Here is a 24,617-nt window from a genome sequence, read left to right as displayed (position 1 = left end):
CACCATCCAGCCAACAAGCCTTTAAATCACTTCCTCTTAATCAGATAAGAAAAAGCGTGACCATGGGATGCAGGAGGATGCAAAGGAAGAGTATGTACAAAAAGACTGTGAAGTGAATGTGTGTCATAAGGCGATTGTTCAGAAAAAGCAGAAAACAGAAGACGTGCCATTGGTTTCTTGCGTCCTTGGAGACGCTGCTGTGTGTGTGTTTGTGTGTGTGTGTGTGTGTGTTTGGTTGCTCTTACCTATGTAATATTTCATCTCTGTGTCATGCTTGTTCATGAGCTCCAGCAGGCGTAGTTCAATCTGGGCCTGGTTCAGAAATGCTTTTTTGTTTTTAATGATCTTAATGGCAACCCATTCCTGCTCATGGTGGTCATAGGCCTTCACCACCTGTGGGCACACATCAACACATGACTGGAAATAAGTCTGAAACCTAATGCCCCGGTGCAACATCTGCTTCAGTGGCCCTGATAAATGTCAATGTCATGATAAGTGTCATGGCTACATACGTCTATTCAACACAGACTCACAATGACCCTTTTATAGCACCTATGGAAACCAGGCAAGACAAAAATTACCCTTTCCCCCCCACAGACTACAACTAGTGATCCCTGGTTTTCTCTGTACCTGCCCCAACAATGGTCCATTTGAGAAGGAATGGAGCCAGCCTGCTGGAGCGTAAATGCTCTTTCTGCCATTGTTTTTCCTTGCATACATGTACAGCACCAATATTCAATGGCTCCTGCTCTGGATTATTTATGATAGAGTGAGTTTTACTGTGGATTAGTACAGTCTGATATTCGTAGTTACTTGTATGGGTCAGAGTGCAGCGCACACAAGTTACACCGTATGTAGGAGAACGAGACTGGCTACAAGGAGCCGACAGCGTTTAGCTGGCAGCCCGCAGCAGAATGCAGGGACCCAGCATCCGGCAGAGCCAAAGGCCGGCATCCTGCAGACAACAGCCAGCTGCACCAATATAAACACAACTGAATATCCCAGGGCTGCAACAAATCTACCACTGCCGGCTTCTCTTGGATGAAGTAGAAAATTCTACTGAAGGCAGGAAACATTTGTGTGTACTGTATTTGTTGTGATCAGTTTTGGGCTGCACATGGTCGGAGGAGCGGGGGAAACAAGCTTCAGGATGCCATGGACAAACAGCCGGGACAGAACGGTCAAGTGAGCACTGAGTAAGTATATTCGACAGTTTATTGTTCTAGCATGCATTGTGAAGTTTGAGTAAAGTTATGAGCTGCTGCTTGTCTTGTTTCGAACTATCAGGAGTAGCATTAGCTTATGTTGTTAACATTTGCTTGTGTATTAGCTTGGCTGGCAGCAACTCTAATACTAGTTCAATAATTAATTTAATCATTTTGTAGGTGACATCATCCGGACTCTTGAAAGGGACAACCATCTTGTTTTTCCAGCCACTAACAGCAGATAAAGAAAAGAAGAGGGTTTTGTCTAAATTAAGAATCTGTGGCTTCCTAACACCCGTCTGCTTTGATCCAAAATGAAAGGCTACTAAACAACTTGGAAACAATGTTTTTATTCAAACACAGTTAAAATATAACCTTTGTTAAAAATGTGTGAAACAATGTTGGAACATTTGTCTGTAAACCAGAAGATTAACATGCCCCGCAGTCAGGCAGGTCCAATCCCTGCAGGTCGGTAGCTCAGAGCTCAGTGCATTCTGTGCGTTGTAGGATTTGACCATTTTCAGCCTGCCGCTTTTCTCTGTTTTGTCTGGACACAGACCATCAATGATAAATTTTATAACACAACTTGCTTTTCAACGGTGAAGTTTTCCTCTAAAACCAAGGGAAACAAGACAAGCATTCAGTTTGTTCTGGTGGGTCACAACCAGTTTGGAAAGTGGCTCTGCAGGCCCCGGCGCCTTGCTTTCCAACTACATCACTTCACACTCATCCACTTAGATCTGTGAGGGCGTCCTACTGATGGGACAGGGGCTACTGGGAAGTAGTTCCACTCACCGTCCTTCCCAAAGTAGGATGCTCAGCAGTTGGCTGGGGCACGGCTCAGGAGGTGCTGCGGGCCGTGCCTGGGGTCACATGGGCCAGAGACCTACCCTGAATGAGAATAAGCGGATGGTGTTGGTATGAGCATGTATCTGCTTGTGTGTGCATGGATTCATGTATGTAGATGCAGATGTTTGTGGGGGTGTATGCGGTAGTGTGTTCCTGTATTTGTCTGTCTGTGTGTTTCTGTGTACGGTTGGTGTATTGGGGGCCCGTTTTCCCCCTCAGGGTAAGTGGATCCGTTGCCTGGGTGGTCGCTTCTGCTGACCCCACCAATTGCCAGCCTTGTGGTGCAGGCCAGACATGATGCCAGGGGATATGGTCAGGTCAATGGGGAGGGACCCGCTTCGTTCTTATGGGGGTGGCGGACTGGGGGTGGGCCCCTATCTGGGTGCGGGGGCTTCTCCTGCAGGGCTCCCTATGAACCGTGGGTCCTCGGGCTCCTTTTTCTCTGGTTGACCCTCCTGTTTGCCTCTCATTCTCCTGGGGTGGACAACGTTGACCCGCAGTGGTCCAATCTGACCTTGGGTGTAGCCTCTGTGGCTGCTGTAGATTGGACTCCCCAGACAGAGGCCTGGGAAGTTCTGTGTGGGCGGCTTCGGTCATGAAATCTGCCCTCCCAAACTGAAGGTATGTGGGCTCCCTGGCTACTAGATTCCTTCTCGCCACTCGCTGGACTGGATGTAGCGGCCGGGTTCATCTCATCACCTGGCATTGTTCATGCTCCAATGTCTGTCTCACCCTTTTGTTGAATAATGTTATTTTATAGTTTACTAACCTTGCAGTGGGACAACCAACACCAGAACTGATAAAGAGGCTTCCTAAATTTAGCTGTAAGTACTACTGTTAGTTATTTTTATCACTATTAATAATGTTTGATTGAGGTAGTTGTGATGTTGTATGTCACGGCTATTATTAAGTATTATGTGATTATGTATAATAATAAATATGCATAGTTATATAGCTGTATATTTATCTATGCATGTATGCACATACCTTAATACTAATGGTATAAATTATAACTTAATAGTTAACATTACTGAAGTTATTTACTTAATGTTCTGTTTACCTAAGGTAAGTTTTTTTTTTCTTAGTTTTTTCCTTTTTTGCCTAATTGATTTATTTGGCACGCACGCACGCACGCACGCACGCACGCACGCACGCAGCTTGTGTATCATCCACCAAGAATCACTCTAAACAGTGATAAACACTACCGTGAAATAGTAAACATAGTTCTGAGATCAGAGGTCGACCAGTTTTCGAAGGTAAAAGACCGACCGCTTTCCAAGCTAAGTGATCCTCTATGGCTGGCAAACCTGGCGTTTTTATCTGATTTTACGGAACACCGCAAGGAAACCTTCAAGGCAACGATGAACATGTACCACAGCTTTACAAATACATGAAAAGTGTGAAGCTCCAGCTGTTTGAGCCACAGCTGCGCACCTTCAATATCGCGTACGTTCTGACACTGTCCGAAATCAGATTTGCATTTTCAAAGGCAGAGCTTTCTGATAAAAAGGGGAAATTGAGTCTGTGATCACATCTCTCGTGACAGAATTTTCTCAGCACTTACAAGATCTTTCTACGATTGAGAATGATATCAAGCTGTTCACGACTTCACTTCCATTTTCTCTGATGAAGCTTAACAAAAGCAGATTAAGAACTAAAATGACCAAAGACCATCTGTATGACTTACTTCGCCTCTCAACCACAAAACTGACCTGTCAGCAATCCTGCAGGCCAAGGTGTAACTTCGCTGTTCTCACTGAGCACAACCATGTTTCCAAGTTCAAAATATCCATCCATCCATTTTCCAAGCCGCTTATTCCTATATGCGGGGTCGCGGGGGTGCTGGAGCATAACCCAGCTGGCTATGGGCGAGAGGCAGGGTACACCCTGGACGGGTCCCCAGTCCATCACAGGGCAACACAGAGACATACAACCAGTCACACACACACTCACACCTACGGGCAATGAAGAGAGTCCAATCAACCTAATGCACGTCTTTGGACTGTGGGAGGAAGCCGGAGAACCCGGAGAGAACCCACGCAAACACGGGGAGAACGTGCAAACCCCACACAGAAAGGCACCAGGGCCGCCTCGGGAATCAAACCCAGAACCTTCTTGCTGTGAGGCGACGGTGCTACCTACCGCGCCGCCCAATTCAAAATAAATTAAGCCCTATTACTTGCTGTAATAAATGTAATCATTTTATGTTGATAGCATTTTAAACAAATATTAGTCAATATATTATCAATAAGAAACTTATTAAATTTAGATCATAATTTATTTTCTATCCCCACCGCCTCCAGGTCTTTCAAGAAGAGGAAGCGGTTATGAGAATGAACTAACAACCTTATTTGCTCTTAAAAATTGTGGTTATGTTGTAGGCTGATTGATTTAGTTTACATAAACCAGGTGAGGCAATATGTACTTCACCTCGAGTGAGTGGCCCGGATGTTTGTGTATTTTACCACATATGGCCCTTGGTGGGAAAAAGGTTTGGACACCCCTGGGTTAGGTGCTTTATGGAGAACAACATTTAAACTAAACTGGACAGGTCTTCAACTGATCAGACGCTGTTTGTTATGAACTTGTTCTGCTTTTGGAAGTGATAGGATCAATTACTAAGGTAGAGGCTGCATGGCCCTGGACGGTCTGATGGGAAAACACAGGCTGAGACGCTTACTGCTGCTGACTGAGCCAAATAATTATAAGAACAAAGAACACGTCTCCTTGTCTGTTTGGAGACCCCAGAGTTCTCTGCTGCACTGGACAAGTCATGTCCTTGTGTTTCTCCATCAGATCCTTGCCGTCGTGTTCTGTCACTGGGTGTTTACCTGTGCTTTGTTCAACGTTATGCTCAAGAGGAGAGTTTAGTTCTGGTCCAACCTGCTGCCACCTTACAGTATCTGCTTGTTTACCCTTACAATCCACCAGTGGAAAACACACTTGTATATTTTCCACAGACTTTTGTTCAGGAATGTATCTATCATCTTGCATAACGGCAGAATCCTCATGGTTCTTAATTCTCTCTGACCTTCACACTGCATGGAGTCAGCTGGCTGCATAGTCTGGACAGTGGCTTTATGTATGGGGTAGTGCAATTTACAGAATAAAAAATACAGATTTGAACCCGAGCAGAGCAAATCTGAGCCTGAACAGAGACATTTTCAATGCGAGGGAAGGGTTTGGAAGCATGAATTTAAAGTCATTAAAGTGCGCTCTTGAATTGAAAAACTATGCTCTTGATTAAAGATCGCGATCTCACCTCGTGTGTGGGAGTCTGAACGTTAAGAACCTTACCGTTATGTATTCGAATTATAGGTGCTCTGTCTCACCTGTCCAAAGGAGCCTTTTCCAATCAGAGAGTCTATCTCATAGCGGTCCAGCCACTTTTCTCCATTTTTTACAATGTAATCATAGTTGTCATCATCATAGCCGTCATTGTAGACTTTTCTCTCTTTCTTGGTGCTGCTGTCCTCTGGAGGGACCTGTTGGGCCCGCCGCTTCTTTTTAGTATAGTACACCTGTAAAGGTACAGAATACAGTCAGTAACACAGTCAAAGTCACCTGTAGCCTCTAGTACCTGCTACAATGACCATACCATAAACCAGTGACCCCCAACCCCAGGACCAGTATCGGTCAACTGGTACCGGGTCATGAAATTTCTTTTTATCTCACATTATTTAAGTTTTATTTTTTGTGTAATTCTGAATGAGAATGAGAAATTACCAGAATCTCTCTGCTAAATCCGCCTACGCATGTTTTCTTGACGCTGATGTTTAGAAGCTTCTCTCTGTGTCTGTCATGTGTCTTACTTACAAAGGCTATCCTTCATAAAGAGGGTACTCCGGTAAGTAACACGTAACACATTACCGCTAAATTAAAACCCCCAAGCTAGCAAACAAGTTTCTTTGCGCAGTGTAAAAGGAACCAGTGAGAGAGAAGAAAAGCCATTGAGAACAAATAAAGAGAAAGCTGCATTTAACAGACAATACCAGGAGTCCAACTTGAAACATGGATTTATTACAGGTTGTTCCAATGCACTGCGTCTGCTCTGCATAATGTGCAGTAAAAAGTTCTAAGGAGGCAATCAAGCCTTCAATCTGCTTCACCACCTGCGCATGTACAGGTGCTGGTCATACAATTAGAATAAGTTGAAAGAAAGTTGTTTTATTTCATTAATTCCATTCAAAACGTGAAACTTGTACATTATATTCATTCATTACACACAAAGTGATATATTTTGTGTTTATATATACTTCAGTGTTTATTTCTTTGTGATTATTACAACTGACAACTAATAAAAAACCCAAATTTGGAATCTCTGAAACTGAACTGAAAATTAAAATATTGTGAAAAGGGTCAATATTGAAGACACTTGGTGCCACACTTTAATCAGCTATTTAACTGAAATGCAAAAGGAAATGCACCATTTCTTTTCATCAGAGTTCCAGAGTCTGGAGGACGAGAGGAGAGGCACAGAATCCACGTTGCTGGAGGTCCAGTGTAAATCTTCCACAGTCAGTGATGTTTTGGGGTGCCTTGTCAGTGCCATAGACTGACCGAATCCATGCCACGTTGCATTGCTGCAGTAATTCAAGCAAAAGCAGCTCCAACTAAGTACTGAGTGCTGTACATGCTCATTGAGATTGTAATCATCATTATTATTATTATTATTATTATTATTATTATATGTTTTTTTGCATCTAACTAGTCCCGCATACTTTCAGCTACAGAACCATTCAAATATCAAAATTAAGCTTTGTAAAAGGACAAGGTGGTTTTCATTTAACTTAGTTATTAAGCTTTTGTTAGCAAACTTTTCCTATTGAAATGAATGGAAAACCTATTTCAAATACTCTTTAGCTTTGTCTTATATCAGCTTTAACTACTTCAGAATACATTAAGCTAAAGACATCATTTAAACTTCTAACCTGGAGGATTGGCTGACTGATGGTAAGCGTATCGCGTCACTTCCGGTTACTGAGGTTTTTCTTTTAAAGAAATATTATCGTTTTATATCTGGTAGTGACTGCTAAGAGTTGCAAAACAAGCTTGTAACACTCAAGCATCCTTTCCTTTCATTAAACGTCCTGCTAATTTTCACTGTTAGTGTTTTCTCCGCTAGCGTAGCTCCTAGCTTACTTTCCTGCTATGGCTTCCCCCTTTTCCTCTCTCTCTTGCTCTGTTCGGTGCTCGGTGTGTCTTATGTTTAGCTTATCCTCTGCCTCCTTTAGTGATGGTAATGGTATCTGTAATAGGTGTACGCTAGTTGCAGGGTTGGAGGCGAGGTTGTTAGACTTAGAGTCTCGGCTTCGCACTTTAGAAAACAGGACAGCTAGCCAGGTCCCTTTAGCCGCTGCGGAGCCTCCTAGCTTAGCTGCTACCAGTCCCCCAGCAGGTCCCAGGCAGCTGGGTAATGACTGGGTCACGGCTCGTAAGAAACGTAGCTTTAGGCGCCCACGGTTCACCACCAACCGCTTCACGTTTCAAACAGATTTTCCCCACTCAGCGACACACCCGCTGAGAAACCCACTCTGATCATTGGTGACTCCATAGTCCGAAACGTGAAGTTAGAGAATCCAGCGGTCATAGTTAAGTGTTTGTCTGGGGCCAGAGCGGGCGACATTGAGTCTTATCTTAAGCTCCTGTCTAAGGATAAGTGTAAGTACGCTAAGATCGTAATACACGCAGGAGCTAATGACGCCCGGTTACGCCAATCGGAAGTCACTAAAACTAACATTGAGTCGGTGTGTTCATTCGCCAAAACAATGTCGGACTCCGTAGTTTTCTCTGGACCCCTCCCCAATGTGACCAGCGATGACATGTATAGCCGGCTGTCATCGCTCCACCGCTGGTTGTCTAGGTGGTGTCCTGCAAACGATGTGGGCTTTGTGGCTAATTGGAGCACTTTTTGGGGAAAACCTAGGCTGATTAGAAGAGACGGCGTCCATCCCACGTTGGACGGAGCATCTCTGCTTTCTAGTAACACAGCCATGTTGCTTAGTCTCCCCAACTCCGTGACAACTCAGAGTGGAGCTCAGGACGCAGAGTCACAGTCTTACACGCCTCTCTGCACGTTCTCTACAGCCGCCACCCACTCCATACTTAGTTATCGCATAGAGACTGTGTCTGCTCCGCGACCACCTAAACTATAAAAGATAACAAATCAAAGAGGAGTGACTTACCAGAACTTAATAAACATCAAAACAGTTCCTCTTACAGAACAAAGTAACAGTAAGTTAATAAAGTGTGGTTTATTAAATATCAGATCTCTCTCATCTAAATCCTTTTTTAAATTAATTGATAAGTGACCATCACATAGGTCTGTTCTGTCTCACTGAAACCTGGCTGCAGCAGGATGAATATGTTACTTTAAATGAGTCGACTGCAATAAGTCACATCAACTATTATGTTTCAAGAAGTACAGGTAGAGGTGGAGGAGTAGCAGCCATTTATAAATCAGATTTATTAATTACTCCTAAACCTAAACATAGTTATAACTCATTTGAGAGCCTCACTCTGAGCCTTTCTCACCCAGACTCTAAAACTCAGAAGCCACTTGTGTTTTGTATTGTTTACCATCCTCCTGCTCCATATTTCTTAACTGAATTCTCTGAATTCTTATCTGACTTAGTTCTTAGCACAAATAAAGTCATTGTAGTGGGAGACTTTAACATTCATGTAGATGTTGACAGCAACTGTCTCAGCACTGCTTTTAACTCCTTAATAGACACTATTGGTTTTACACAGCAGGTAAATGAACCCACTCATCGTTTTAACCACACCCTCGATCTTGTCCTGACATATGGGGTTGAAATTGATAATTTAATAGTTCTTCCCCAAAACCCTCTGTTATCTGACCATTTCTTATTAACTTTTGAATTTAGCATAATTGACAATAGCTGGAAAGAAATGTTACTATAGCAGATGTTTATCTGACAACGCTGTTGCCAGATTCAAGCAGAAGATTCCATCATCTTTTGCCTCAATGTCTTGTACAGTCGTAGCCTTTCAAAGCGACCACCTTTTTTTACCGCAGTACGTGCGCGTCGCCAGCGCGCCACGGGTGCGTCCCTGACTAAGGATTTTTAACACTAGCAGCAGCAAGCTGAAAAAAAATCAGGGTGCTAGTCTCGTGTTAACCACCAGGTGGCGCAAAGATGTGAGGTCTGACTGTTCATTTCTACCTGTGTCTGCACATTTAGCGTAAAAAAACGATGTCATGGTATTGTATCATTAAATGTAGAGTAGTTCATTTTTAAATATTATAGATTATTATGCGTCTTTGCTCGCTAGTGTGGGCAAGTGTTTGTTGTCAATTGCCAAAGCTCGGCCTGCCAAGAGACACAGTCCCTCCTCAAGCAAATCCAATAGAATTATATAAGTATAATAACATAAAATAGGAATCTATATTTATTCATCAATCTGTGTTATAAATGTATTTTATGTGTATATCTGTACTCGTCTTCTGGTTTGTTGATCATGAGGAAAAAATACAAAACAAACTTCGTTTCAGCTCGTAATATTAATTAACGGAATTCAAGTGTTGTTGTTTTTTCGACACAACGCACGCAGTTGGATTTAAAGCTGATTTTTCGTTTTGAGAAAAAAGCAGAGAACGAAAAACTAAGTCGTTGTCTTGTTATAGCAGCTTTTAAGTTCAACCAAACTCTTAAAATTTACTCAGACCGCAATGACCTATAGTTTGCTCTGATTCTGAATGAAACGTAAAAGCCCGAATGACAAATGATGTTCCCAGGTAGAGCTTAACCGGAAATGTATGCTTGTCAAATGCAGGCAACAAGAGAATCGGGGAAGTGGCGTCACCGTCTGAAGCAGACAGTTATGTGACGTTCCAACGATGGTGCTGAGGAGCCGCTTATTCATGGGCAGATCACTTGGATCAAGTTGTCTAATGTTTGTTGTCAATTGCTGATGTCGCTGCTGTCTTTATGCCCTCGTGTTTAAGTGTCGGGTCCGTGTACGTTTTAACGTTTGATTTACCCCTCCAGAATAAAAGCTGGGAAGACGAGAAAACACGTCGTTTTAGAACATGTTAAACCCGGGGGACCTGTTAATGTGTCTGGACACGCTCCCAGTAAGTCCAGTAACTTCGTATTGTAACGAGAAAGCCCCACCATCTCATTTAAAAAGGACAAACAGAATTTATTCAAAGCAGCGTGTTAAAAACGAATAAACGAGCTGAAAACGGTGTTTTCAAAACCAGACACATTAATGGATTTAAAGTCGTTTCCCGTTTTCTCGTTTTGGGGAAAAATGAATCAACTGTGGCATTGGAGCATTTTGCCAGAATGAGCTTTGCAAAGAAAGGACACTTGGTTTCCAAACCGCGACCTAAGCATCCCCTAAAACTCCACGTTTGGGGAAGGATTTCTAGGTGGGGACCAGGACCGATCATTATTTTCGAGGGGATTATGGAAAGACAGTTTTTCGAGGAGTCCATAATCAAACGCACAGTGGGGCCATATATTAGAAAGTATATTGAAACACGGCATCGTTTTCCAGGACAATGACCCCAAACATGTCGCTGCAAGAGCCTGTCTGGAGGCGGAATGAATCAGCTGGGTGCGCACACCGGCAGAGTCCCCTGATCTGATCCCCTACTAATTAAACAACATCTGGCTTCTAAAACCAATGGTCTTTTTCTTATACTCCTGACATTAAAAACCTTTCACTTCACCGCCTTTAAACGCAGTTCTTACGGACGTTCACATAAAATCTGTAAGAGGATTTTATTTAATATAAATAAATACATTGTATTAAATCTTTCTCTATGGTGCGTCAGAACGTCAGGACTCAGCAGATCAACAACGCTTTAATGAGGCAGCTTGTTTGTTTTACATGTGCTTATTATGCATGATAAATGTTAACGTTTTTCACTGAATGAAAACGAAAATAACTCCTGCTCTGCAGCATAAACCACTTTGACCACTTTTTAGGTGGTCAAGTTAAACAGTTAAACCAGTAAGACATAGTCAATGTGTCCTTTAAACGGAAGCTGCATTATTATACTTTACCGTAATGACATTTACCACAATATCTGCAGAAAAACAATGTTTTATTACACAGGCAACACAGTGGGTTTGGAACTCGCTTCGCGCGAGTTACAGCGTCTGATATTGATTCAGTTGCAAAGCAAACTTCAAACCCCATCCCCTACTACGTATTGGCACAGAGACATTAACATATTGTCTCCACTCGGTCAATAGGTGTAAAATACTTTAGCTCCGAGACAAAGAAAAACTCCATGGGAGATCGGGCAGCGTGATCAGCTGCACCTACGTAGGCTGTGAGACGCCAAAACCTTTCACTTGACTTTTTTAAAACGCTCTTCTTTTGGTATTTCACACAGGTCTGGCAGACTACCTCTGCTAACTTGTAGAGAATATCATAATAAAAACAAATAAATTGTAATAAACTCTCTGTGGTATGCCAGAACGCCAGGACTCAGTAGATCTCCGACTCATTAATGCAGCAAGTTGTTTGTTCTGCATATATTGATTCTGCATGAGTATTAAGGACTGTTTTACACTTATTTAGCCGAAATACTCAAAAGAGAGACACCCATCGTTTGTTATTACTCCTTTCACCTTTACGACATAAAGTCATTGCAGAGCTACAGCCATGTTCCTACAAAGTTAACCAGCTGTTTATTTCGTTATTCCCTCATGTCCGTCTGTTGAATGAAAGTGGGCGGGGCCATCCATGTCCCAGAGCAGGGACACTGGGGGGAGGGGAAACACGCATCAACACGCAGGACAAAGATCTGCGTTTCTCTGCTGCTGCAGCCTCGGCTGCGTTGGGTTGTTAGTGTCGCTTTCACTTGTACCATATAAAATGTGTTCCTACAAAGTTGATCAGCCGCTTTCAGAATCAGAATCGTTTTTATTCCCCAGGTTTGAACAGGGCAAACATTATTTTTATTTACAAAAAAAATTTAAAACGTTCACATGTGATTTGCCTGCTTTGATGTTGACAAAACTCTTCAAAGCGTTTTACTTGACATCCCGTTCACGAAATTCATGAAAGAGGGAATAATGAAATAAACAGCTTCGTAGGAACACGGCTGTAGCTCTGCAATGACTTTACGTGGTACAGGTGAAAGGAGCAATAACGAAATAAAGGGAATATAAAACGGAAACGCTTTCAAGCGTTTTCCATTCACCCAAACTAGATGGGTGTACTGTCATCTTTTCAGTAATTTTTAGCATTTGCATGTTGTTGTATATGAATAACGAAATTAACAAAATCTATGTTTGAAAAAACAGTGAAGAGTTCCGTGTCTACATGAAAGCGGGCAGAACAACGTCCGTCTATGACTCACTGCCGAAAGCGGCAGGTGAAACTCTTGGGAACATGGCTGTAGCTCTTCTAAATAATACAGGCAGCCAGCCCTATTAATCATTTGTTATTTTCTTGTATGCCAAAATATAAAAATATTCAGTAATTAGAACTTCTGCTTCCACCGGGATTCGAACCCGGGTAAGAAATTGACATATCAAGGCTGTTAAACAATAAACAAACCATTACCCCACAGAGGCGTTGACCCGTAGTTCTACATGGGCCTACATAACATATGTATAGGACAGCGTCATAAAGGCCAGTGTGGGGGCTAATCGCCACCTATAGGCCAAATAGACGTAACACAGCTCCAACGCGCTAAAAAAACTGTGATACCGCGCTGAAAATGCAAACAGATTGCCGTAAAGGCTGACACCTTTAAGTGCTACGACTGTAGATACACAGAGAACAGTCACCTTAATCCTTATGAACAGGTGGACTGTCTGGTAGATGATGCTGCAGCTTCTCTACGTACAATGTTAGACACAGTGGCTCCTCTGAAGAAGAAGACAGTGAATCAGAGGAGGTTAGCTCCGTGGTATAACTCAGAGATCCGCAGCCTAAAGCACAGGACCAGACAACTAGAAAGACAGTGGTGTTCCAACAAAATAAATGTAAACTGCATTGCATGGAAGGACAGTCTAATGAAATATAAAAAAGCACTTTATGCTGCTAGAAAAACATATTATTCCTCCCTAATTGAGGAAAACAAAAACAACCCCAGGTTTCTTTTCAGCACTGTAGCCAGGCTGACTAAGAGTAATAGCTGTGTTGAGTCTACTATCCCCTTAAATCTCAGTAGCAATGACTTTATGAACTACTTTACTAATAATATTATCATCATTAGAAAAAAACATTCAGCAGCGACTTCTTCCAAACGACAGAAAGCACTGTCTAGATCCATCAACTTTAAATTTATTAAATCCTCTGTCTTACCTAGACAACTTCTTCCCCATAACTCATATGGAGTTAACCTCAATAATTAACTCTTCCAAGTCGTCCACTTGTCTTTTAGATCCAATCCCAACCAGATTACTCAAAGAGGTTCTACCTTTTATCAGCTCGTCCATATTAAATCAAATCAACCAATCTTTACAACTAGGCTATGTACCACAGGCTTTTAAGGTGGCTGTGGTCAAACCTCTATTGAAAAAAACAACCCTGGACCCTGTAGAACTAGCCAACTATAGGCCCATTTCAAATTTACCCTTTATTTCCAAGATTCTGGAAAAAATCGTGGCTAAACAATTATCTGACCACCTTAGTGGGAATAACCTGTATGAAGATTTTCAGTCAGGATTAGAAAACATCATAGCACAGAAAACAGCTCTGGTTAGAGTCACTAATGATCTTCTATTAGCTTCAGACAATGGTTCTAGTTTCTGTCCTTGTCCTGTAGATTCTTAGTGCTGCATTTGATACAGTTGATCATAACATTCTATTACAGACACTAGAACATAGAATCGGGATTAATGGAACAGCATTGGGATGGTTTAAATTCTATTTGTTGAACAGATTCCAGTTTGTTCATGTTAATGATGAATTCTCCACATGCACAAGGATTAGCTATGGAGTACCACAGGGTTCTGTGCTGGGTCCAATTCTGTTTGGCCTATACATGTCTCCTCTAGGTGAGATTATTAGAAAGCATTCTATTAATTTTTAATTTTACGCAGATGATACTCAGCCATATATGTCCTTGGAACCAAATGAAACAGATCAACTAGTCAAAATTCAGGGTTGTTTAAAAGACATCAAATCCTGGAAGTCCCAAAACTTCCTTCAACTAAACTCAGATAAAACCGAGATTCTCATTGTTGGGTCTAAAAATCTGAGAGAGACACTATTGAGTCAGATAGCCACCCTGGATGGCATAACATTGGCTTCAGATTCTACTGTGAGGAACCTTTGTCATCTTTGACCAGGATCTCTCTTTTACATCATACATTAAACAAATCTCCAGAACCGCCTACATCCATCTTAGAAATATAGTTAAAATCAGAAGCATCCTCTCTCAGAGCGATGCAGAGAAACTGATCCATGCATTTGTTACCTCTAGGCTGGACTACTGTAACTCCTTACTCATAGGATGTCCTAACAGCTCCTTAAAAAGTCTACAGCCAAGCTCCTCTCCTCTGAAACCAGCTCCCTCTTCAGGTTCGAGAAGCTGACACACTCTCCACCTTTAAGATTAGGCTTAAAACCTTCCTTTTTGATAAAGCTTATAGTTAGTTAGAGATGGTTCAGGTCACTGGCAATTATTGTTAGTCACAGGAACCATCTCTTAGTTAAGCTGCAATAGACAGACTGCTGGGGACTTAATTTATACACTGAGCTCCTCTGTTTCCTTCTACCTCTTCTGTCCAATAACCTCCCATCACTGTCCCATGTTTAACTAACCTTGTCTCTTTCTCTTCAGTAGTTGTGCTTCTCTCCCGCTCCCTCTCCCTCATTCTGTCTCACCTACAGGTATCATTGGTCTCAGGGCTGCGTGTCTGTGATGGGCAGCTGCGGATCCAACCATCCTGCCTGTATCCAGTCCATGGTCCAACCATCCTGTCTGTGCTCTGCTGTTGCTTGTTGTTGTTGCTCAGCTTTTCTCTCTATCCTCTCACCCCAACCGGTCGAGGCAGATGGCCGCCTACATCCAGCCTGGTTCTGCTGGAGGTTTCTTCCTCGTTAGAGAGGGAGTTTTTCCTCTCCACTGTTGCTCCACAAATGCTTGCTGTATGTGGGATTTGTTGGGTTTAGTTGTGTGAGGTCTTAAACCTTAATTTGTAAAGTGCCTTGAGATAACTTTGTTGTGATTTGGTGCTATATAAATAAAACTAAATTGAATTAACCATTCTTCAACTATTAATCTTTCAATTAATTTTTTAATATCTTTAAAGAAAAACTTTACTGATTTTGGAGGCTGACCAAAACAACCTTGGGTAGTATTTAGGAATAAAGGGACACTCCTTCCTCCATATTATCTATGCAGAGAAATTATCATTTATTCCTCTGCAAAAAGGTTCTGAAAAATCTCAGAGGGCTCACAGACTACAACTAGTGCTTCCTAGTTTCAGGTTCAAGCCGACCGATTATTTAGAATACAGCTAGTACTTCAGCACACACAGTCTGATATTCGTGGTTAGTTGTATGGGCCAGAGTTCAGCACCGACAAGTTACGTTGTATGGAGGAGTACGAGTCTGCACCGTTACGCTAACGTTAGCAACGTAAGCTAGCGCTACTCCTGACAGTCCTGGTTGTTTTTTTTTTCTGGTTTGTCCATGGCACCCTGAAGCTAGTTTGGACTGCTGCTTTGTGTACAAGCAGCACAAAACTAATGGTCACCAACACACGTTTCCTCGGCAGCAGTAGAATCCACAACTTTATCCCAGAGGAATCGGCAGCAGTGAAGCCGATATTGCCTACAAAATGAAGTAGTAATATTGAATTAGTTGCTGTCAGCACTAATATACAAGCTAGTGTTAGCATAAGCTAACGCTACTTCCAACATTCTAAAACACCATGAACAGCAGCTTGTACCTTTATTGTTTTAATTTGTGCTGTAAAGTCTGAGTAAACGGTCAAATATATTACTTACTCAATGCTCATTTGACCGTTTTTTTCCCGGCTGTTATTTTCTCGTCAGTCCTGCAGCGCAGACACACGATGCATCGAGCCTGTGGCTCTGCCGGATCTGGACTCTCTGCTGTGGGTGCCGGTTCCTTACGGGCAGCCTCGTCCTCCCTTAAACAGCGTAACTCGTCTGCGCTGTACTCTGGCTCATAGAACTAACCACAAATATCAGAATGTGATGAAGAACTTGCTTTCTTCTAAATAATCTAAAGTGGGACCTCCAGCCATTGAATATTAGTTCTGTAAGCATATGCGAGGAAAAACAATAGCGGACTGAGCAGTTGCCAGTTGTCCAGCAGGCTGGCTCTGTCCCCTCTCATCATGGGTCCACCCCCCTCTCAGACCTATACTTTACGCTTTGAGGCAGCTAGAGAGACTAGAGAGTTCAGTTCCAATTCCTCCTATAAAGTCTGATGATTTTGGCTGAGACTTTTTTAAGAGAAACACAGAAGTACATATGACATTGCGACTGTTGTCACAATTGGCATTAATAAAGTAAAGTTATTTTTCCGATAGCTATCATGTTTTTTTCCTGTAACAATCCACTTTAGCAGGGGTGTAACTCTGCTTTCACACCACAGAATAATCCTGCCTTTCGTCTCCATGACAACAGCACAGCTGCAGCTTTGACTGACAGGTCAAAGTTCCTGAGGATGGGACACACACACGGGAATGAAACTTCTTCAGCTGCCTCAGGAAGTACATCCTCTGCTGAGCCTTCTTTGTGATGGAGCTGATGTTCTGCTCCCACTTGAAGTCCTGGCTGATGATGGTGCCCAGGAGTCAGAAGGACTCCACAGAGGTCACTGGGGTGTCACTGAAGTCTACAGTTATCTCCACTGTCTTCAGAGCATTGAGTTGTAAGTTGGTGGTGCTGCACTATGACGCCAGACTGGCTATCTCACTCCTGTAGGCTTACCCATCGCTGTCAGAGATGAGGCCAATGAGAATGGTGTCATCAGCAAACTTCAGAGGTTTGACAGACTGGTGTCCAGACGTACAGCCGTTTGTGTACATGGAGAATATGAGGGGAGAAAGGACACAGTCTTGAGGGGATCCGGTGCTGATGGTCTGGGAATCTGAAACAAGCTTCCCCAATCTCACATACTGCTGTCTGAGTGAGGAAGCCTGTGATCCACCTGCAGATGGAGTCAGGCACATTCAGTAGGGTGAGTTTATCATGGAGCAGGGATGGAACTATTGTGTTGAAGGGAGAACTGAAGTCTACAAACAGTATCCTGATTCCAGTATCCCGTGGGGGGAGGGTTGTTGCTGGATAATGGCTGGGGAGTGAGAATGTTAGGGCTATCCCATTGTGTTTCAAAACGGTAGTAGAATGTATTGAGGTTGTTGGCCAGACACAGATCATTCAGACAGTGGGGGCTCTGGGCTCGTAGTTTGTGATGGTCTTGAGCCCTTTCCAGACAGAGGCAGACAGTCATTGGCTGAGAACTGCTGTTCCATTATCTCACCATGGGCTGATTTAGCTTTGCTATCTGTGCTTGGCCTCTTTGTACTTGTCTCTGTCCCCACTCCTAAATGCAGCTTCTTTCTCTGACCTCAGCTGTCTAAACTGTCAGTCCAGACACTCCTGAAGTTCCCCCACAGCTTCACTGGTCCTCTGCAAGCTGGTTGTGAGGACCTGGAAGAAGAGCCTTAATCTCTGCCGGTAGGCTGGAATCAGATGACCCATGATGTGGTCGGACAGGCCCAGTGCAGTGCGGGGACAGCAGAATAAGCACCGCTGATGGTGGTGTAGCAGTGGTCCAGTACGTTTCCCTCTCTGGTCGAACATTTGATGAACTGCTTGTATTTGGGGAGTTCAGATGAGAGGTTGGCTTTATAATGAGTAAGGCGTCTGGGTTTGTCCGTTCTACGCTAAGAATCTCCTCAGCCAGTGTTCGCTGGGCAGTGCGCACCAGCCGTTGTTTATGTAGAAACATTCCACCTCCTTTAGTTTTGCCAGAAATCTTTGCGTGTCTGTCCGCTCAGTGCCGTTAAAATCCCCACTCAGTAATATGCATAGCTCTATGCATATTACTGATTAGTTTGTTACACTGTTTGATTGTTTAGTAATTATTCAACCACCACAATGAGTGTGTGATTAATTACTAAACTTATTCAATTTTCAATTCAATTCAATTTTATTTATATAGCGCCAAATCACAACAGCGTTATCTCAAGGCACTTTACAGGGTAAGGTTTAAGACCTTAAACAACTAAACCTAACAAATCCCACATCCAGCACGTTAGTTAATGAGACTACAGTTTAGCTATTCAGCAGACAAATCTTTCGAAATATCTTCAAAATAAAAGCAATTAAATCTTTAGCTTTAATAGCAATATTTTTATTTTCAACTGGCTATTTTTATAACTAGTTAAGACTATTTTACAATTTAGCAATTACCCACACACTTACTTAAACTCCCTTCAAAATAAAAGCCCCAATTTAATTTATTAGCTTTTTTGCACTTACAGCAATTATTACACTTTCACGCCTCTGAATAGTTAACTGTGACTAATGATGAGGTAATGAGACCTTTTTACTGTTTAAGAATTGTCCACACACCTTCTATAAATCTCCTACAAAAAAGCACCAATCCAAAACTAACTTATTATTAGTAGTTAATGAGACTATTTTACTGTTTAGCAATTGTCCACACACCACCTCCCAAATCATTTCAAAATAAAGCACCAATATAAATCTTTAGCCTAAATAGCACTTTTAAACTTTTGACAAGTTAAATATCACTACTACTACTTTATAGTTTAGTAATTACCTGCACCTTTCATCCATATCCTTTCAAATAGGAGCACCAATCCAAATCTTTAGCTAAAATAGCAATATTTCTGTTTTCAACTGGTTTTATTATGAGTAGTTAATAAGTATTAAACAATTATCAATTACCCACATCTTCTTCTTTCATATCCTTTCAAAGTAAAAGCACCAATTTTAATCTAATAATAATAAATAATAAATAATAAAAATAGCAACATTTCTGCTTCCTGGTATATTAGCAACTCCTCATTCTTTCTATGCTTCTCTCTATGATTTACACACTTTAGCTATTTTTAACTGTTTTAAACTTTTCAGCTACTTTCAGAAATTTTTCAGCAATACATTCAGCATGACTGCATTCAGTGTGCATTTTCCTATGGAAATGTAGTTTTCTTTAATTTTTCCAAGATTTCTGAAAATCCTCTCTCTGTATAGGTATTAAAAATCACATTTTCTGAGGTACTGGATTTGAACTTTTAATTAAGTTGTCAGTTATAATCATCACAATAAAAATTTATTTTAATAATTAACATTTGAAAAACATCAGTCTGTGTGTAATGAATGAATATCACATACAAGTTTCATGTTTTGAATGGAATTTGTGAAATAAATCCACTTTTTAATGATATTCTAATTATATGACCAGCATCTGTAAATATCATTGTTCTGATTTCAGGAATCAATGTGCCAAACAAGTGTGAAACATACTGAAAAGCAATGGAGAATGAAGAAAGGATGTGAGAGTCCTACAGCCTTTCTTGAGTCATACCTCATTGATGTGCTTGTAAGTTTTGATGAGGTCAACAGAGAGTTTCCTCAGAGGAGCATTAGCAGGGTCTCTGAAACTAGGGGGGATCCTCCGCTGGAGTATGGTCATATCAGACAGCACCTGTGCAAAACGGACAAACACACACGACACATAAACAAATACACTGACAGTTGCACATGTGAGGAACAAATTCATTATTATCCTATATATGTCACATTTTAAAACTAAAACACCGCATTGTGTGGTTTTAACTTCAGCCACGGCTGAAAGCTGCTGGTTGTGTCCTCATCTGTTGAAAAACCTGTACACATGATGACACCTGCCACAGATCTGTTTATCTGAATCACTTAAATCACTGGCCATGAGTAAACATACACAATGCAATGGAACCAATTATCATACATCTAATTCTAAATGCCCACGTACCGGGGTCACCTTCTTTGATGTTAGGGACATATGTTACACTTCACTGCCTTCTACATAGACTGAACTAAACTAGTTGTTTTGACAAAAACAACACTTTGTCCAAGGTTCTTAAACATATTTACTGTATGACTGCACTGCATGCAGGACCAGACCAGAGTAGTTAACTTGATAACGAGAATCCTCATGTCAGAAATGAAGTGGAAATACACGTTATGTCTCATTTAACAAATGTAGCTTTTCAACAAAGAAGAAAAGGTTAAATGGTTAAAAAACTGAGAACAATAATTTTTCATACTGTAAACATTCTCATTCCACAGTCTGAGACCACGTACATACACATTTATATCTCTACACTTAAGGCCAAGGTTCCTGAACGCCGCATGCACATAAAGGACAACAATGACACAAAAATCACACTTTATTGATTGTTGTTCCAAAAATGCTGACAGCAGTCACACAGGCACAAGGCACAACCCACTTTGTAAGAAAGTGTCTGCATTTTGGGTCATCGTGTTCCCATTCATATTACACATATGTCTCCAGCAGATGTCGCCAAAGTGGTGACTGAACTGACCCACAGCTTCAGAAAGCTTCATCCTCTCACAACTATCGCCATTGTCCAGGAGTGCCCAGCCAACCATCAGTGGCCAAACACACATAGCTCACCACACCTCAACTGCACCTCCAGCCCTACTCATGTTTCATGTGGATCAGAAAAACATGACAGAAAAATATTTAAAGGAATTAGCATATTCGCATGATGTCGTATGCTGAAGAGAAGAAACAGTTTCTCTGCACCCAGCATCTGAGGTGCCACCAGCAGCTCCTGTACGTTGGCATGAGCTTTACTCAGGTCCCAGAGGGGGTTTACACTTTCACATTTCAAATTCAGTCCATGGAATGGACTGAATTTGGACTACTAAGCTTCAGGGAAATATTCTAAAATGCTGTGACTTCAGCTCCACAAAGTTAAATATCCCAACTTGTTGCCATTATCAACAGCATATTTTCTGTATACTACTCCTCTATACATGATCAAAGTGTTGCTGTTAATCAAAATATAGGATAAACTGCTGTTCGACATGGCTGCAGAGTTTAGAGTATGTAGATTGTGCAATGTCACGTGGTGATAACACTGTAAGATGTTACTAGATAGTCACAATGAAGCATCATGTACTACTACTACTGAAGTAAACGGGCTTGGGAGGTTCTTACCTGCTGCTGCTCGGCCATGGAGTGGATGGAGCTGAAGGAGGGGTGTGTATGTGTGTGCTGGCTGGTCATGGCTGGCTCAGCGAGGGAGAAGCCCTGGGCAGTAGAGGAGGAGGAGGAGGAGGAGGAGGAGGAGGTGGTGGTGGGCGGACATCCTGAGCTGCTTACACCTGAGAAGAGACAGCCAGAGAAAGAGAGAGGGACAATCAGAAAGGAAATCCCATAGGTTCTAATCAAACCAACAGTGGGATGAAGCGGTTACTGCTATGTCGTTGAAGAACGACACACAGCACATCACAGTCACTGAGGAGAATGTCCCAACAGTTTATGACTACACAAATCACCATCAATGGAACACCACTCGGTTTCAACATGTGTAAGAAACATGCTAGTGGCTACAAGATGTGTGTTAATTTTTACATATAAAAAGGTTCATGTTGATGGGTGGTAATGTCACCAATCATTGGCTCGGTGGTCGAGTCCTGGCTCCCACAGTGATATGTCAAAGTGCCACTGAAGCCTGCGCTGCTCCACATCAGGTTAAGATGCCCAGCAGGTCTGCCGTGTGTGAGACCAGTTTGAGCGTCAGAATAAGATGATGTTAAAGCGCTTTGAGTATCAATGAGGCAGAAAAGAGCTGCTGACACACACTTGGTTTTGCATGGTGTGATGACTAAGAGTTAACGGGCTATGTGTGCACTGTTATGAAATGAGAGACAAGTGTAAAATGTGACAGAAACCAGGCTGACAACCACCCAGAGATGAGGTTATCTCAGCTGTGTTCTCTGGTGTACATATTGCTGCAAGGACGAAAGCTGAGGTGGTCTGGACCTGCTTGAAGTCAGTAATCATAATACTGAAATATTTGACAGGTTAAATCAAATGGAACTTACCTGCTTCTAGTTATGTTGCATATAATGTAATCTCTTAAAGTTATCTCAAAACTAACTCTTAAAAGTTGTTCAGTGGCAAGAGTTTGTTCCTTTAACAAGGGAAAGGACAAGGACCCTGGTAAGAATAACTGTGGAGGGTAAGAGAAGCATGCTAGCTCACGTCCAGCTGCACTGAAGGACAGATCATCTAATGGTTAAGGCTGATTATTACAAATGAAATCTGACTGATGAATCCTGACCAAAATCACCCTTGTACTGATGCATTAGTTGCAGTGTGAAAGCACATGTCCAGCCCGTTTCAGGTCTACTAATGCTTCCTGATCCAACTGGGTAGTACAATTTCTGGATGTTTTCTTGAGAATGTGGTTCTTGCCTCTTGCTAAGTTCCAGATTGGAAAACATATTTAGAGGGTTACTTGATTACAAATGCAACTGTGCAAACTGTTGTAAATAAAGCGTGTGAGTGAGTTACAGTAGGACGTATCTTACCCTACACTTCTGCCACTAACATAATGAAGGAAGCCTTAGTTAGATCATGTTTATCAATGAAATGGGGCTGTACGTCTAATCTACACCGTTAAATCATAAGTACTATAAATATAAATGAGTAACAGTAAGACTATTAATTATGTTGTCTGGTTGCACTAAACATCAGTTAAGAATAAGCAGCTTTATTGAATTTTACGTTTGAAGTTCATGTTTTTTTGTGTTCTTACAGTGTTTCTAGTTTTGCACTTGACTTGAAACCTCAGGAAGGCCAGAAGCCTCTGCTGCCTTCATACAGCAGCCTCTGTAACACATGGTGTAGGGGAGCTTTTCTCCAAGGAAAGCTTTCCTAAGCATTGATGTTCTTTGATGGCTGATGACATCACTATCTTACTGCACCTTTTTAAACAACTATGTCACCACTGGTGATTAATTGAAATAGTAACTAAATGAATAAATTATCTCCTACTGTGGCCAGCAGCCCCTCACATCTGAACCATGCAGGTTTTAAATGGTAAATTGTGGGAAAACAGTAAGGACAAAGCAGCGTCTTGTTAGACTCCTAACCTGGAAACCAGGGCTCACCCCACTTACAGCACAGTTATCGGCTTCTGCTACAGCTCGCACCACTCTCTCATCTCCATTCGGTCAAGTCCCTGAACTCAAAACCTGTACATACATTTTATGGAGTATAACCTGATTCTGTGCAAATACATCATCATGGCTGACATGTATGTATCTTACATAAACACTAAGAAAATCAGGTTCCCACAGCAGAAAACATACAATAACAAAGAACATTGGTATCCAGAGGAGAACGCAACGAGCAGCCAAGCCAGCTGTATATGTATATAAATATTTATATGCATGTATATGTCTGTGTGTCTTTAAGTTTTGACAGATAAAGAAGCTGCAGAAAATCCAATCACTGTGGCTAGAAGTGTTGTGGTGATCTGTTTCCTAGCCTGCTTACAAAGATGACACAGATGACAGAGATCACACAGACGCGCACACGCACACAGTGTGAGAGAGAGAGAGAGAGAGCGAGAGAGCGTGAGAGAGAGAATTTCTGCCTAGTACTGAGAAATCTGCACCGTCTCTTTAAGAGACTGAGAGGCACTCACAGCACTTCCTCAATCTGACATCCCCATTCTCCTGCTACCATTGGTTGACCCCCCCCCCCACGTCAGCTGATTCGCTGTTGGTATCTATGGGCTGGCTGGCCAGCGCTCTATAAATAAACCCAATGCTGTCTCAGCAACCAGCCTACAATACTCATTAGCTACTTCTCTCTCCTCTTCCGCCTCTCTCCTGCTCAGGCAGTAGCCTCCAATAGCGAACCTGACTTTTCAGCATCAGTCTTACATACTCTCCCCTAGCAACCCAAGCCACCATACCAGTCAATCTCTCCTCCCCCTTTTTCTTTCGCATCCTTCCTGCTTTCTCCATCAGCCATCTGACTCTGGATTTCCTTTACTGTTTATACATCTATCCATCATTCATACATGCATGCATTGCTCTCTCCCATGAATGCTGTCTATGTGACAGGGACATTTTTTTAATCCACCTGCACCGTACCGATGTACAATGATTAACCAGTGTTGATGGAGTGAGGAGTCACTTAAGGCAGCAAAAGCAATGAAGTAAAACCAGAAATAGATATTATGGGAGGTTTGCAATGTCCGAAAACACTGCAGAGTTGAATGAACAGTGCTATGTGTTACTGGGCAGAGAAAGCATCTCTATACTCCAGCACTGATGTAGGGGTCTGCAGTAAAGTTTCATGTGGCCCAAACATTATAACTTTCTAGTTTTCGTGTGTGTGCATTGTCTATCTCTACACACTGCCCCACTACAACTATTCTATACTTTCTCTCTTTGAAAGTCTGTGGAAGCCCTATCGTGTTCAGACCCCTCAGACATGCCACTATCCCCACAAAGCACTTCACTTTGAGAGTTTCAATTCATTCTATTGAGCACAACAGATTGCTTGCGTCAGACAGTCTGTCTA

At 42.1% G+C, this 24,617-nt stretch overlaps 1 protein-coding gene across 5 annotated transcripts in view; it reads right to left on the bottom strand.

The window, feature by feature from the left end:
* dyrk1b (dual-specificity tyrosine-(Y)-phosphorylation regulated kinase 1B) overlaps positions 1 to 24,617 on the bottom strand; it is a 63,848-nt gene that overhangs the window by 7,171 nt on the left and 32,060 nt on the right. For all 5 annotated transcript variants that reach the window (XR_005896738.2, XM_029128134.3, XM_055503238.1 and 2 more), the window contains exons 2-5: positions 21,231 to 21,397; positions 19,590 to 19,709; positions 5,387 to 5,575; positions 246 to 393 (exon numbers count right to left, since the gene is read on the bottom strand). Coding sequence is in view for 4 of the 5 variants with exons in the window: in XM_055503237.1 (XP_055359212.1) it covers positions 246 to 393; positions 5,387 to 5,575; positions 19,590 to 19,709; positions 21,231 to 21,397 (624 nt within the window). In the remaining variant the exon portion in view is untranslated. The remainder of the gene's footprint in view (positions 1 to 245; positions 394 to 5,386; positions 5,576 to 19,589; positions 19,710 to 21,230; positions 21,398 to 24,617) is intronic.

This window comes from Betta splendens, chromosome 16 (genome assembly GCF_900634795.4).
Source record: "Betta splendens chromosome 16, fBetSpl5.4, whole genome shotgun sequence".
NCBI lineage: Eukaryota > Metazoa > Chordata > Actinopteri > Anabantiformes > Osphronemidae > Betta > Betta splendens.
This window is presented reverse-complemented; position numbering and strand designations above follow the sequence as displayed.